At 36.2% G+C, this 14,774-nt stretch overlaps 2 protein-coding genes across 8 annotated transcripts in view; one reads left to right on the forward strand and one right to left on the reverse strand.

Moving 5' to 3' along the window:
- Window positions 1-10,027, forward strand: part of LOC126751831 (G protein-coupled receptor kinase 2) — a 252,667-nt gene extending 242,640 nt beyond the window's left edge. For all 7 annotated transcript variants that reach the window (XM_050462373.1, XM_050462372.1, XM_050462378.1 and 4 more), the window contains 5 exons: window positions 1,777-2,025; window positions 2,097-2,254; window positions 2,333-2,536; window positions 3,466-3,729; window positions 3,804-10,027. In XM_050462373.1, coding sequence (XP_050318330.1) covers window positions 1,777-2,025; window positions 2,097-2,254; window positions 2,333-2,536; window positions 3,466-3,729; window positions 3,804-3,896 — 968 coding nt within the window. In that variant the 3' untranslated portion in view covers window positions 3,897-10,027. The remainder of the gene's footprint in view (window positions 1-1,776; window positions 2,026-2,096; window positions 2,255-2,332; window positions 2,537-3,465; window positions 3,730-3,803) is intronic.
- Window positions 10,028-12,033: 2,006 nt separating this feature from the next.
- LOC126752044 (lysyl oxidase homolog 2A) lies at window positions 12,034-13,293 on the reverse strand. Its single transcript, XM_050462583.1, has 3 exons — window positions 13,165-13,293; window positions 12,336-13,097; window positions 12,034-12,272 (listed from the first exon to the last, which is right to left on the reverse strand). The coding sequence occupies exons 1-3, from the start codon at window positions 13,244-13,246 to the stop codon at window positions 12,034-12,036; spliced, it is 1,083 nt and encodes a 360-aa protein (XP_050318540.1). The 5' UTR covers window positions 13,247-13,293.
- Window positions 13,294-14,774: the final 1,481 nt, after the last annotated feature.

Raw genomic sequence — 14,774 nt, forward strand, 5'->3', positions numbered from 1 at the left:
CGTCGTTGCCACCAATGACCAAAGGTCCATAAATGTTTTGCAGAACCTTTCTATCGAAAACTATTAACGCCGATTCAGCAGATGTTGTCATTATCCAATCCTCTGTACCATACAGCAGAATGTGCATGATGAGTGACTTGTAGAGTTTGGTCTTTGTTCATCGTGGGAGAACTAAACTTCTCAATTGCCTACTCAGTCCGGATTAGCACATGTTGGCAAGAGTTATTAGAGTTGGAGTTAGAGTTGGATTTCAAGGCTGACTTTATCGGTGGTGTTAATACTGGTTCCAAGATAGACGAAATTATCTACGGCTTCGAAGTTATGACTATCAACAGTGACGTGGGAGCCAAGTCGTGAGTGCGATGACCGTTTGTTTGATGACAAGAGATATTTCGTCTTGTCCTCGTTCACTACCAGATCCATTTCTTCGCTTTCTTATCCAGTCTGGAGAATTCAGAACTAACGGCGGGTTGTTGAGACCAATAATATCAATATCATCGGCATACGCCAGAAGAATGTACCTTCTCTATTCAGATCTGCAGTTCGAATTATTTTCTCTAGAAGTACATTGAAGAAGTCACACGACAGAAAGTCTCGTTGTCTGAAACCTTGCTTGGTATCGTACGGTTTGGAGAAGTCTTTTCCGATCCTGACAGAGCTTTTGGTGTTGCTTACACAGCCGTATTATTTTTGCGGGGGTATCAAGTTCAAACATAGCTACATAAAGGCCGTACCTTTTCTTGCTGTCAAAAGCAGCTTTAAAATCAACGAAGATTCTTTCTTTTAATTCCTCTTTTAACGGTTCTGTTTCAAGATTTGGCGTATAGTGAATATCAGTTGTTGATTTTCCAGGTCTAACGCCACACTGATAAGGTGAAGCCATCCAATCAGTTTGTTGACGATGGGCTTCAGTCTTTTACACAGAGCGGTCCATAGAACCTTATTTGCGATGTTGAGGAGGTAGCGCAAATTGTGGAGTCTCAACTTTTGGTGAATTAGGCAGAGCACACTTAAAATTCCATTAAAGGGCACGCCTTCGTCCGACCTTATGCTACAAAGAAGCTGAGTTCCTTATCAGTTCTTCGCCACCGTAATTGCATTTTGAACTTCTTCATGGTCGAGCAATGGAACGGCCGCTTCATCGTCATCGATTGGGGAATCGGGTTCACCATCTCCTGGTGTTATACTTTCACTGCCATTCAGCAGGTTGGAGAAGTGGCCCTCCATAATTTCAGTATACTCTGGGCATCAGTCACTAGATCACCTGTGGGGGTTCTACAAGGGATGTCTGATCTTTGCGAAATTGTTAGAAACTGCCAAGCCAATGAGCTGGCAAGATTGTCATTCGATTGGAAATTCGCTGGGTCTCCATTGTTCTTTTGCGTTTTAGCGCTGGATCTTACAGTTCGCGTGGGCTTAGCAGGCGTTCGTCAATTGCCAGCATTTATGCAAGATCCTTCTGGATTAGAGTACTACGCAGGAGATCCACTAAATCCACTATCGTAGAGATTATTTTCTCAATATCACGAGGAAGTAAAGCTACACTTGTTTGGCTCAGTCCAAACCAGTCCGCATCCATGCGGTAAGGCTAAAAATATTGTCGGAGGTAGATTGTCAAAGTTGTATTAAGGAAGCTAATCGACAGATATCTCTTTGCTGTTCATAAATGTCGGTTAAAGTAGAAACAACCATAAAATTATTTTTGTTTGTTTAATGTGTATGTTATTGCCTATATTTTATTTTTTCATTCTCATTTCACCTTTAATACCTCCATAGGCGGTGACTTGAAATTCCATATCTATAATATGGGTGGCGATCCGGGCTTCGAAATGGTGCGAGCACGTTTCTACGCTGCCGAAGTCGTCTGCGGACTGGAACATCTACACCAACAGGGTATTGTATATCGAGATTGTAAACCGGAGAATATATTGCTGGACGATCACGGGCATGTGCGAATATCAGATTTAGGATTAGCCGTCGAAATACCGGAGGGTGATTTGGTGCGCGGGCGTGTTGGTACAGTGGGTAAGTACGCAAAGCTTTTGGTCTCTTAATATTTATGTTTACTTATGTGTTTATGCTTAATTGTGCTGCAGGTTACATGGCTCCAGAAGTGATCGACAATGAAAAATACTCATTCTCACCGGATTGGTTCAGTTTCGGTTGTTTGTTATACGAGATGATCGAAGGTCAGGCGCCATTCCGCATGCGCAAAGAGAAGGTGAAACGCGAAGAGGTCGATCGGCGTGTGAAGGTGAGTCGAAAAATCATTAATGAGAATATTCTACAAAGTTTGCCTAACCTCATGTTTGTTTCTTTTTGAATATTTTAGGAGGACAATGAAAAGTATTCTAGCAAATTTAGTGATGAGGCCAAATCATTATGTCAGCAGCTGCTCGCTAAATCCATAAAAGTACGACTTGGCTGTCGAAATGGTCGCTACGGTGCGCGTGAAGTGAAATTACATCCATTCTTCAACTGTATTAACTGGAAACGGCTGGAGGCAGGCATGGTGAAGCCGCCCTTTGTACCAGATGTAAGTATGACACATTTATTTTAAGAAATAATGTTCGCCATACAGATTCGAAAAATTTTAACCAATGTCGGTATAACTCCCAATTTTTTTTTTTTTTGTTTTTGGAGACTAAAACCATATTTAGTTAAGATATTATACTGCAAAAATTGTATATTTTGCAGTGGCGATATACCTTTCACACTGAAGAATAATTTTCTAGCAAAACCTCAATTAGGGTATCCTAATAATACGTGAGCGTCGACAAAAATGGCAGAAATCGCTGAATGTCTTTCCCTAGTTACCATATATGAGAAGTTTTATCTCTTCAGTTGAAATCACGCCATATTTGTTTAAGTCAACGTATGAATTATTTATTGAAGTTAGATAAGAATATTTAGCTAGCTAGTACTAGAATGGTACATTAGGTGCATTGATTTCTGTCCTTTTTTTTTACTAAAAAGAGATGATTTCGGTTCATATATTTCCGAAGTCTTACTAGACTCTAAAGCACGTCACAAAATAAGGGTGATAATGTATTTAAATAAAGTCTTTATCATGCACTTGGTACGAGGCAAGCCATTTTCGGTCCACAAATGTAATTCGAAAGAATATCTCAATATATTTATCATTGCATTCTGCAATAACATGATCCCAATTCTCGACCCGCGGCGCACACAAATACCCTGACCTATCATTCATTCAGGGGCCCATTCCCCGTAATCATAAAACCCAGTCTCAGACAGAATCTGAAGTCTGCGTTACCCTCAACAAACCTAACGTCCCGGATATACTTGTAAGTCATTCGACCGTTAAGACTATTGTCCCATTGAACTATAATGTCTTTTGAGAAGCTTACAAATTTTGAAGGGAGAAAACTTCATATTTACTTTATTACATAACAACATAGTTTTCGAGTTAAGTCATTTATTGAAAATCGTTTTATTCCACAGCCGCACGCCGTGTACGCCAAGGACGTGCTCGACATTGAACAATTCTCGACGGTGAAGGGTGTCAATATCGACGACTCCGATACGAATTTCTATAGCAAATTCAATACCGGCTCCGTGTCGATTTCATGGCAAAATGAAATGATGGAAACCGAGTGCTTCCGCGAACTGAATGTATTCGGCGTCGACGACAGTCCAACGCCCGATTTGCTGATCAACGCTGTGCCGGAGCCGGAAAAAGCTGGCTGTTTTCCGTTCAGAAGAAAGGTGCTTAATCAATATTATTGAAAAATTAACTTAATTTTGTATTTAATTTATTTTTATGTTTTTCATGATTGCAGAAGAAGCAACCGCTGCGCACACAGCCGATACCCATTCCCGAACACTTACTAACCACTAGTCACAGCGTTTCCTCGACGACCGTCGAAAGCTGATAGCATAAGTAAATAAGTAGCAATAATGATAATTATACGCAGGCGCATTGAATTACAAAAAAAAAACATCAATGAATTGGTGCAAAGCGAGCAACAAACACACAAACATACATACATGGTGTTTTCGATGTTAAACTATAAAACTACATATAAATTAATTAATGTAGCGCATACATACATACATACATAAGTAATCATACACATACACATACGCACACACACCCACACGCACATACAAACACAGTGGCGTGTGCAACAAACGACACAAAAACATTGTTTTAGATTACGGTGTTAATTAAGCGAGAATTTTCTAAGCAGAGACGATACACGATACAAACAAACTATGCACAATACAACAACAACTAACACACAAAAACACCTTTTTTTGCATTACATAAGCATTAGAGATTTAACAAATTTTTTGCAAATGCATTACGCAACTATCTAATTGTAGTTATATAATATGTATTCGGTTTGTAATCTTTTTGTATTGTGCAAAAATAGCAACAAAAACAAAAAAAAAACAAAAACGACAAAAATATGCGAAAAAGTTTATAAATAACTGTAGTTATAATATTTAATAATATATATACATATGTATGTATTTACCGTTAGGAGCTATGGCGTAGCGGTACATTTGTAATGACTACTCGTACATATTACTTTAATACTGAATGTGAAACTAGTAAACAACAACAACAAAAAATACACCCAAAAGACTATGCCAACAAGTGAAAACAAAATATACATACATATACGCGCACATACATATGCAAGGCGCAAAGTAATGCAAAAAATATTGAAAATACACAAATTAATGTAATTATGAATTGTTTAGAAACTCAGCTCACAATGTAACTACCAAACTACAATACTAACGTTTTTTGTAAATGTTTTCTTTTTTACAACTTTGACTACATACATACATATGTGCATATATGCATGTACATATACAGCAGCCGTTGCATACTTAAATATCACATGTAATATACATATACTGCATCCACACATACATACATACATAATATATGTATTTACTAATTAAAACTAATTACATATGCATTTAGCGTTTAAGCAACAACAACAGATGGTAGTAAAACAAAAATAAAAGCGAAAAAATCAAGATAAAATACCAAAAATTAATAGGAACGTGCAGAAATTACAAAAACAAAAACACAGTTGTATTTGTGTTGAACTCGTTAGTTTGCGAATTTGTATAGATTTAGATATTTTGTATGTGTGTTGTAATTTTTGTTTTTTTTTTTTTGTAAATTCGCAAAGAAAAATTGCAATTATAAAAAGTTGTATATGGCAAGTTTGAATTCTAATTATATTTAAATACATAAATTGCATTTTACATACATAAATTATATTTTATATACATATGTACATATATACAAACTCTCAAATTAACCAGTAAAATATAAATACTGCACACAATCGCATTAATTGTACTGATAATATATAATGTAATAATTACAAAATAATAAAATATCATTTTTTATATATAAATCAATGTGTGTTCCAGCTATTCTTACAGTAAATTAATATGTAAACATTATTTTGTAAAAAATAAAAATAAAAAACATTAAATATTAACGAAATACAAAATACAAAATACGACAAAATGTTATACATACTATAAACCGATGTCTCAGTATTTTATTTAGAAACATAAATGCACAAAAACTTTAACTGCGCAGTTGTTTCTTAAAATTTAGTAATTTGTGTTTTGAAAAATGCTGTTCAAAAGCACAAAATTATTAAAAAATTTTAATAATTTCACTATATGTGACCTGGTCTACGAAAAGGGAGCTAACGTGCGAAAACTAGTTTTCTGGGAAACAGCTGTTAAAAATAATCAACTCGTTTCATCAGTTTCTCGTTATCTCATTAATTGTTTTTTTTTTTTTTGACACCTAAGCCCCCTTTCCGTAGACCAGGTCACATATAAACGAAATATTTATTGAAATTAGTTTCGAGTAGCGTGAGAAGTTGGTTTTCAAGCTTTCTAAATTGTAATTGAGTAGTGGATACTTGCAAATATGTGCATACATTTAAAATTTTCAAAACTATTATAAAAGATAAGTTCGAAGTGCAATTATAATTTTTTTTTTTAATTTTAAAATTTTATTTCAATGTTTATGATAATTTCAAGTTAGTTTTAATTCTGTATGCAGAAAAAAAATATTTTTTGCAATGATTTTGTTCATGATTTTGCCATGAAATGTCTCATTTGACTTCAATCACTTATCAAGCACTTATCATAGAGCTGTTACCTTCCTTAGGCATTAAGAGTTATATTCAAAATTATGTTTTTGTTGTCGTAGCGGCAGAATTTTGTCGAGTTGACAGTCCTTGACTGTATAAAAAATTCGGGTCCGTTTCAGTTACGTAGACCCGACTGTCGTGGGAACGGATCAGTATTATATTTTTATATGCTGAATTTCGAATCGGCAAAACACCAAAATTCATACCGCAAACTTGTTATTCTTAATCGAAAAAGATTTGTCGTCAAAGTATCGCTGAAAAATCGGACCACTACACATTACATTAAACTTGCTATTATTTCATGTCAGCTTTTGCTGTTAAAAAAAAAATTTTTAAATTAATTCAAATGTTCGAGCACAAAATAGAAGCAACTTAATTCAAAAACGTCGCTTCCCGCTGTATTATTATTCCTCTTTGGAGAGCAAATCACAGAAGTGTAGCAGCGTTATAGGCGTACATTCATTTAGATCTGCTATAATTACATTTTTTCCAATCGTTTGAATACTAATCAGAAAATGCTGTTCAAACGATGACAAAAATTAGCGATTTTTTACAGTTAGTCAGTGTTTTCATTAGATTTTATGGAATTTTAAGTAAAATAATCTCAGTGACAGTAAATGGTCATTACCAATTGTCGCAATTTCAAACATATAATAATATTACAAATTACAGAGATCAGAGGAAAATAAAGCAACGTGAAAAATTTTGAATAATCGTTAACAATACTTCTATGTACGTACTATAAATAAACAATAAAGCTTAAAAATAGTCAAAGAAACTTACAAACATAAGCTTAACATGGGTTAGAAATGTATATTTTGGTTAACTGTATTCAATGATAGGCCAGTGCGGAAGCCTTTCAAAATGGTAAAAAGTGAAAAAAATCAGACTAGATTGAAAGTAGCACTCTTAAAATTATTAGATTAACCTGAAAACCGATTTTTAGGACAACCGGTTTGTAACCGTTAGTATGAATAGTAACCGATTTATGCTATTCTAATAGTTGCTCTGCTGCGAGTGTTTAAATAAATGAGCGAACTAATTTTTTCGTAACATCTGAACTAATTCTCATTCAGCTCCTTTGCAAATAAAAGCTTTTTTTGGTTCATCTTACTTATCATTGGTCTTTTTGCGGCAAACTCGTACTCGGGCATTGTGTCCAGCACTGTTTAGAGCTCTGCGAACAGTCCGAGGATAAACAACCGTACCAACGTCTTCCTTCAGCATTGCAGCTATCTTCAATGATGGGATTTGGGTTTTTTATTAGCTTTGCTATCTCCGGTTTACCCCGTTTTGATAGCGTAAGCGGTCTTCTACTTCTCGGTTGATACTCACAATCCAGGTAATTTTTCAAACGATTCATAATACCAGTGATTGTACTAATTCACATAATTCCCGAATAGTATTTTGCTATTTATAAACATTCAGTATAATTTTAGCCTCCTCAAAGGTCGTTCCTTTTAAAGGTTTCTCGCAAAAATTACGGTACTTTATTGTGACAGATCATTTTCAAAGTTACCATATTAGATGAAATTGGTTATTGTAGAAGTTAGAGTGCCCAAATTATTTTTATTCATTTTCCATTTTTTATGTAACAACGAGTGCAATGACGGTGACTTTTGTCGATAAGAAATATGTACTTTAAAGAAAGTATAGATGCTTTTGTAATGTAATTGCTTAATCCAAATTTCAGTGGACACATGGCGCGGATTTTTCAGTTTCATAAACAGAAAAGAGTCACAAGGAGCCGAATATGGCGAATACGGTGGTTGAGAGATGACTCTTATTTCGTTTTTGGCCAAAACGACTATCATTATCAGACCAGAATGTGACGGCGGCTTATCGTGGTTAAAAATTCATAATTTTTTCCCCAAAATCCGGTAGTTTACGACGAATCACTTTACGTAAACGGCTTTGCTAGATTGTTGGACAGTTTCGTCGTCATATTCATAAACCCACATCACGTCACTAGTAATGATGCGTTTGATTGATATAAGATACTCATTAATATACATTGCCAAGCATCGCTTTTGCAACTTCCACTCGACGTTTTTTTTTTTTTTTTTTTTTTTTTTTTTTTTTTTTTTTGAAAAAAATGCTGGACATTGGGCACGAACCTTAGCATCGACACACCCAAAACATTAACCGAAATGTCTTGCTTCGTTACATAAGATAAGTTGAGATCCTCTGCTATCTCCCTGACGCCAGCAGGACAATTTTCAAGCTTTGTTTCTTTAATTTTTTAACGGACCAGTCCGATTTCTACATTCAAATTTCATCAGATGTGCATAATCCGACATTTTGATCACTTGAAAATTTTTTATACTTGCGACGACTCAGCCGCAAACAGTTCAGATTAGAAAACCACTAAAAAGCCTCAGACACCGAATCTCCTTATTATTTTTATTAATAACGTAAATACAGTAGGTCCTACAAGAAAACTATCGGCTTAAGCGTTTGAAAAAATATGTGAGCTATCGTAAAAAATAAAGGTAACTTCGGTGGCCTGGAATTGCTTTCACAAAGAACGAAGTTTCCATTAAAGCACTTATTCTTTATCGTTCAGTTTGTATGACAGCTATATGATATAGTAGTCCGATCTGAAAAATTTCTTCAGATGTTGTAGCGTTGCCTTAGAAAGCTATATATGGCAAATTTTATATGAATACCTTGCTAAATGAAAAAGTTTTCCATACAAGCACTTGATTCTGATCGTTCAGTATTTGTAGCAGATATATGCTATAGTAGTCCGATATAAAAACTTTCGTAAATATCTCTGTATCTCTTCAAATTTTGCACACAAGCACTTGATTTTGATTGTTCAGTTTGCATGTCAGCTATGTACATATGTGCTACAGTGATCCGATCTGAACAACTTCTCCGGACATTGCTTTATTTTCTTAGACCCTTGCCAAACTTCGTGAAGATATCTAGTCAAATGAAAAACGTTTCCATGTAAGCATTTGATGCCGATCCTTCAGTCCACATACACTCTTCTTTGAATTCAACTGTATGACTTTGTTGCTTTCTCGCCTAAGTTTTAAGCAAGAGACAAAAGCGAAACTTTCCGAGCAGCGATTAGTAATTCTTATTCCCTTCTTATTGGTATATATTATGACTGGCACAAAGATCGTAAACATCTCGCACAATACTTTAATGATATTTTATGTCTTTTCTATTTTTATATTTGTTTTTGTAAATTTTTAAACTAAACACTTTACAATGGGACATCTGTGCAACTACAAATAAATAAATGTATCAAGAAATGAGCATTTATGAATGCAGAATAATTCTGCTCAAAATAAAATTCAACTAAAGATTCGTAAAACAAAAATCACATTTGCAGAGTTGCATACTTATCAGCCACACTGTATCAATAAACAGCCAAAGGCCCTTCAAAACATAAACTTTTAAAGAACTAATAAAATAAATGTTTATGAATCGCATCTTACATAAGTTAAATAAAACAAGAAAAAACTTTTCATGCCGTAAATACACACATACATACATACGAGTACATAAATATGAATAAAAGCATAGATATACAATTTATAGTCAGCAAATAACAGGATAATGACTGCATTCAAATATTTTGTGTAATACACATTCATACATATTAATTACTTAGTACATACACACATACTTATATTGAATCAATATAAAAAAAATAATACATACATACATATGTACTGGCATATGTGCTAAGTGTAATTTAAGAAAACCAAATAAAAGCTGAATTATTTAAAAACGTAACATAATAAAAATAATAAAAGTAAAAAAAAAATAACAAAAAGTACGGACAATTTATTAAAGCAAGCTTAGGAAGAGCAAGATTGTACGATGAAGAATTTAGTATGAAATAAATAAAGAAAAATAAAAATATTATACAATAAATTTAACAAAGGATTTTAAGTTTTTTTATGTTGTTAAAAGTACTTAGTAATGCAGGGAGGTTGGATGGTGACATGTGTAGAACTTGACGTAGGTGAGGAAGTATCCTCTGGGTAGCCAGAAAACATTCCTTTGTAGTCACTCCGGTGTTGTTCACTGGATTCGCGACTTGGTTCCCACGTCACTGTTGGCAGTCACAACTTCAGAATCATTGATGATTTCGTCTATCTTGGAACCAGCATTAACACTAAAAACAACGTCTCGAAATCCAACACAGAATAACTCTTGCCAACAGGTGCTACTTCAGACTGAGTACGCAAATGAGAATTAAAGTCCTCTCTCGACGAACAGAGACTAAACTACACAAGTCACTCATCATCCCCGTCCTGCTATATGGTATAGAAGCACGGACGATGGCAACATCTGATGAGCCAGCGTTACGAGTTTTCGAGAGAAAGTTTCTGTGTAGATTTTTAGTTCTTTGCGCATGGACAACAGCGAATACCGCAGTCAATGGAACGATGAGCTGTATGAGATATACGACGATCCGCTGGGGGAAGCAGAGGAAGAGGAAGACCTCTTCTCCGTTGGAAAGACCAGGTGGAGAAGGACCTGGCCTGACAGCGAAAAGGAAAAACGACTGGTGCGCTGTTGTAAACTTGATATGTAAGCGGTGTCTATGCCAATAAAGAAGAAGAATACAGTCTTGGGTTGCAGAGTTATTCTTTCGGCAGATTATCTCCAAGTCTCCGAGACTTTTAATAGAAGAAAATGCGAAATATTTTCACTTTTCTAAGCTTTTAAATATACGAATTTTTGAATTTAAAAAAATCTTCTGAGCTATGCTATATAATGTATCTTTTATTCTAAACGATTCAAAAGTTATGGTATTTTGAATGAAAATAACATATATTTCTACTTGTTATTTAAATGGGAAATTTTATATGCATAGACGGCTTTTAAAATTAAGGTAAAAATTCAGTCCCACAGAGATATTTATTGTCCTGTAATAGTTTTATTTCAAGTCATAAATTCAGCATTTTTTTTGGGTAGCTAATCGATGACAGTCGGGTTTCTATAACCGGACTTGAATTTTTATACGAGCAAGAACTATCCACGTGGTAGCATTCCCCAAAATTCATGCAACTCTTATCCGCAACACAACTACTGCCTACCATTTTTCGAAATTGCTATAAAAGTTTGGGAATTGCCAAATTTTTTGGAAATTACGGAATAAGCAATAAAAAAACAGATGGAGCAAACTTCTCAAAGTTGTTCGAATGTATGATGCAAATATCGAATGTCCGGCATTCTCAAGAACTGAGCTTGAGACATCTAAAATTTTCCTCCTTCAGTCAAATTTACCTTAATAGTGGTTCGGTTCACGCGACGTATCGTGACGCCCAATATAAATTTTTTACAAAAATTAAGTCGGTAATAATATTACAGTCAATGTGGAATGCTACTAAGCCTTGAATGATTTTTTCGTGTCTGATTTGAAGGATATTGTTGTGAGCGGCTTTGGTTTCAACCAGATCCAATGAGAAAGTACCGCTATATACTAATTAAATGAATAAATACTCCCCCTCGTACATATACACAACTCCACCCGGCAACAAACTGGCTTACCCGAAAAGAACACACGACAACTGAGAACACTTACAGGTTTACACCATGCACGAAGACATGACACATGAGAACACCAAACTTATTTTCCACACGCTCGATATATCCCCACACCAAATTCAACGCATTCAATTGCGGCAGCGCTACACCTTATTCAATTCGGCAACAAACTCGAGCACAACGTCACCTGATTCGATACAAAGGCGATTCTACGCGCTACGATGTAGTGACCCGGCATGTATCATAATGGAGCTACCTCAGTTCGACCCATCACTATTCAATACATTAAAAACGGTTTTAAATTTTTATTCAAAATCTTATAGCAAATATTAAGTATTTAAGAAAAATATTAAACTTTAAACCACAATGGCGTACGTCGGCAATTCGTGATTCGTGTCGTCGCCGGTTTTCCCGTATAATGTATGATGCACTCAGCACCGTTATTTTCAAAAGTGCGTTCGCCAATTTTATACTCTGGATTGATGGCGACACGAAGAATATAATATTGATTTACCGGTAAGCCGGTCACATCGACCCATTGGCAATCCAAGTCGGCGGTATACAAATCAGCGCAGCCAATAGATATGCCTACAATGTCGAAAAGATTTATAAAAATCCAACGATAAAACTTAAAACTCTATTCATAAATACCTTGCGTCTCATTGCCGCAGGTGTATTTGGGTCGGACGCCCGGCACACAATTCGTGTCCATCAGACAGAAAGAGGCTTTGTGTCCCTCTGCCACTTTCTTGTAACGCAAATCGTAGACATCAAAAGTCGCAAAAACGTTCATGCTATGATAGTGTTGATGGCACTGATGCCACTCCCAGTCTTTATAGTTCGCGTAGGGGCTGAAATCCGCGTCGCCCACATTTTCCGCTTTGGTTGTGAAACGCAACAGATTTCGTATGGCATTCGGTTTTGTGAGTCGTATGACATAAGCCTCAGCCGAGACGCAATTCTCCTCCATAGCGCACTGAAGCCGTGTCATCGGCGCCAAATCGAGCCGAGCTGAGATCTCAATGTCACGCAGACCCAAAGTCAAATCGGCGCTCTGCGGCACGCAACGTACAACTGCTACATTAGGATTGCCGACCGTACAATTTCGTGGGTAGGTGGCCTCACGCAAACAGTTCGACAGATGTTGCTCATTACCACGACAAAGAGTGCCGATCATAGCCCAAGGATACTTTTTGCTGTCACCGAAGGTGGTTGTTTGATTAACCATGGCCGCGTAGCCGAGACCGAGTTGTCGACATACCACATTGCCCTCACGAAAACTCCAAGTTGAGCTGCAAAGTGTACCCCATTTGACGCCGTCAAAACTCACCTCAACACGTCCCTCGCGCGGATTTCTTATCGGATTGTTAGAGGTTATTCTGACCTTCATGTTGTGGTACTTACTTGAGAGTGCTATGTGGAGTTTAGAAGTTCTAGATTTACAAGATCTAGCAGTAGTATTAGAAACTTTTTAGTTTACCTTGTGGATCCGCATTGTTGCGTAGGAGTAATACAATAACGAGTGCCGTTATAAACTGAGAATACGGGTTAAGATTATTCATTGCTCACTGTGTAATCTGTACTTAACAACTGGCGAATACAAACTGCCACGGAAGTTCAATGACTCGAGTCTTAAAGGTGTTTTGTGCGCTGCAACGAAACTCAGACAATATGATTTTTGCGAGGGCCTTTCTTAGTAATGTTGTTGTTGGGGAAAAATAAAATAAAGACGGAGTTTTATACTTACAATGCATATGGATGAAAGCATAATAGTTTCAGCTAAAGACTGACTAATATATAAAAATTAATTCAGCATGTTCACACGTGTTTAGCGCGCAGCATTTTGTTAAAAGCCGCAATTGAGATCATCAGAACCATTCATGGAAATTAAGAACCAGTCGTCAAACATTGTAGTCAGGCCACTTGTTCTACGCAGCACAGACCTCCACCTCCACCTCCACCTTGTGAGTTGTCGCTGGAGCATTTGGTGGCTCTATTTGGATCACGATGGAATATTTAACCCTCTTTTCACATCGAAAAATATAGTATATATTATTTAACCTTTAGCGGATGACAATATCAGTATGAATTTTTGTGTATATTCCAAGACGGTTCCATCAAACTCGAATTGGAGACTAGGATACACATATGTTAAAAAAATCCTTAATATTATATGTTCCACGTTGATTCTAGGTTGCTATACATAATGGTTTATCTATTTAAATAAAAAGTATCTGGCGTTGTGAGTTTCCACCTTTCTCGGTATATCTCCGAAACGCGATTTTCCAAATAAGCTACGAGATGAGTTATAGAAAGTGATTTTTTGTCCTTACTAGGGTTCGCATAACGATTTCAGATAATTTTTTTAAAAATGTACGATATCAATACTATCTAAACTATATTCTGAAGACTTCAGTGACAGTGAGGTTAGGTCACAATGAGGATCTTTGACTGAGAAACGCTTGCCCGGTTTTAGTCAAGTTTACAACAGTGCGCTACTTGTTCTTCTTTTTCGCTGTTTGGCGCCAATTGGTTCTTCTCCACTTGGTCTTGTCGGACTGGAGGTCTTCCTCTTCCTCTTCTTCCCCCGACGGCTATGTGTCTCATATATAATACTCTCAGAACTGCGTTTTCATCCATTCGAACGACATGACCTAGCCGCTATCTCTTAATGCGCGGAACTATATCAATATATGTATGTTGTACGGCTCATCATTTCATCGACTGCGGTATTCGCCGTTGTCAAGAGGAGACTTTACTTCTCAATTGCCTACTCATTCCGAAGTAGTACCTGCTGGCAAGAGTGTTTCTGCGTTGGATTTCGAGGCTGACGTTGCTGTTGGTATTGATGCTGGTTCCACGATAGACGAAATTATCTACGAAGTTATGACTATCAATAGTGACGGGAGAGCCAATTCATGATTGCGACGACTGTTTGTTTAATGACAGGAGAGTCGAAACTATTACAACACAAACAATTAATTATTAACATTCTTTATTAGTACTTTCCGATAATAGGGTTATATACTCGAGATAACACAAATTTTTGAATATAATTATGAAATATGTTCAAATTTGACCCGGTTCTTA

This window comes from Bactrocera neohumeralis, chromosome 2, assembly GCF_024586455.1.
Source record: "Bactrocera neohumeralis isolate Rockhampton chromosome 2, APGP_CSIRO_Bneo_wtdbg2-racon-allhic-juicebox.fasta_v2, whole genome shotgun sequence".
NCBI lineage: Eukaryota > Metazoa > Arthropoda > Insecta > Diptera > Tephritidae > Bactrocera > Bactrocera neohumeralis.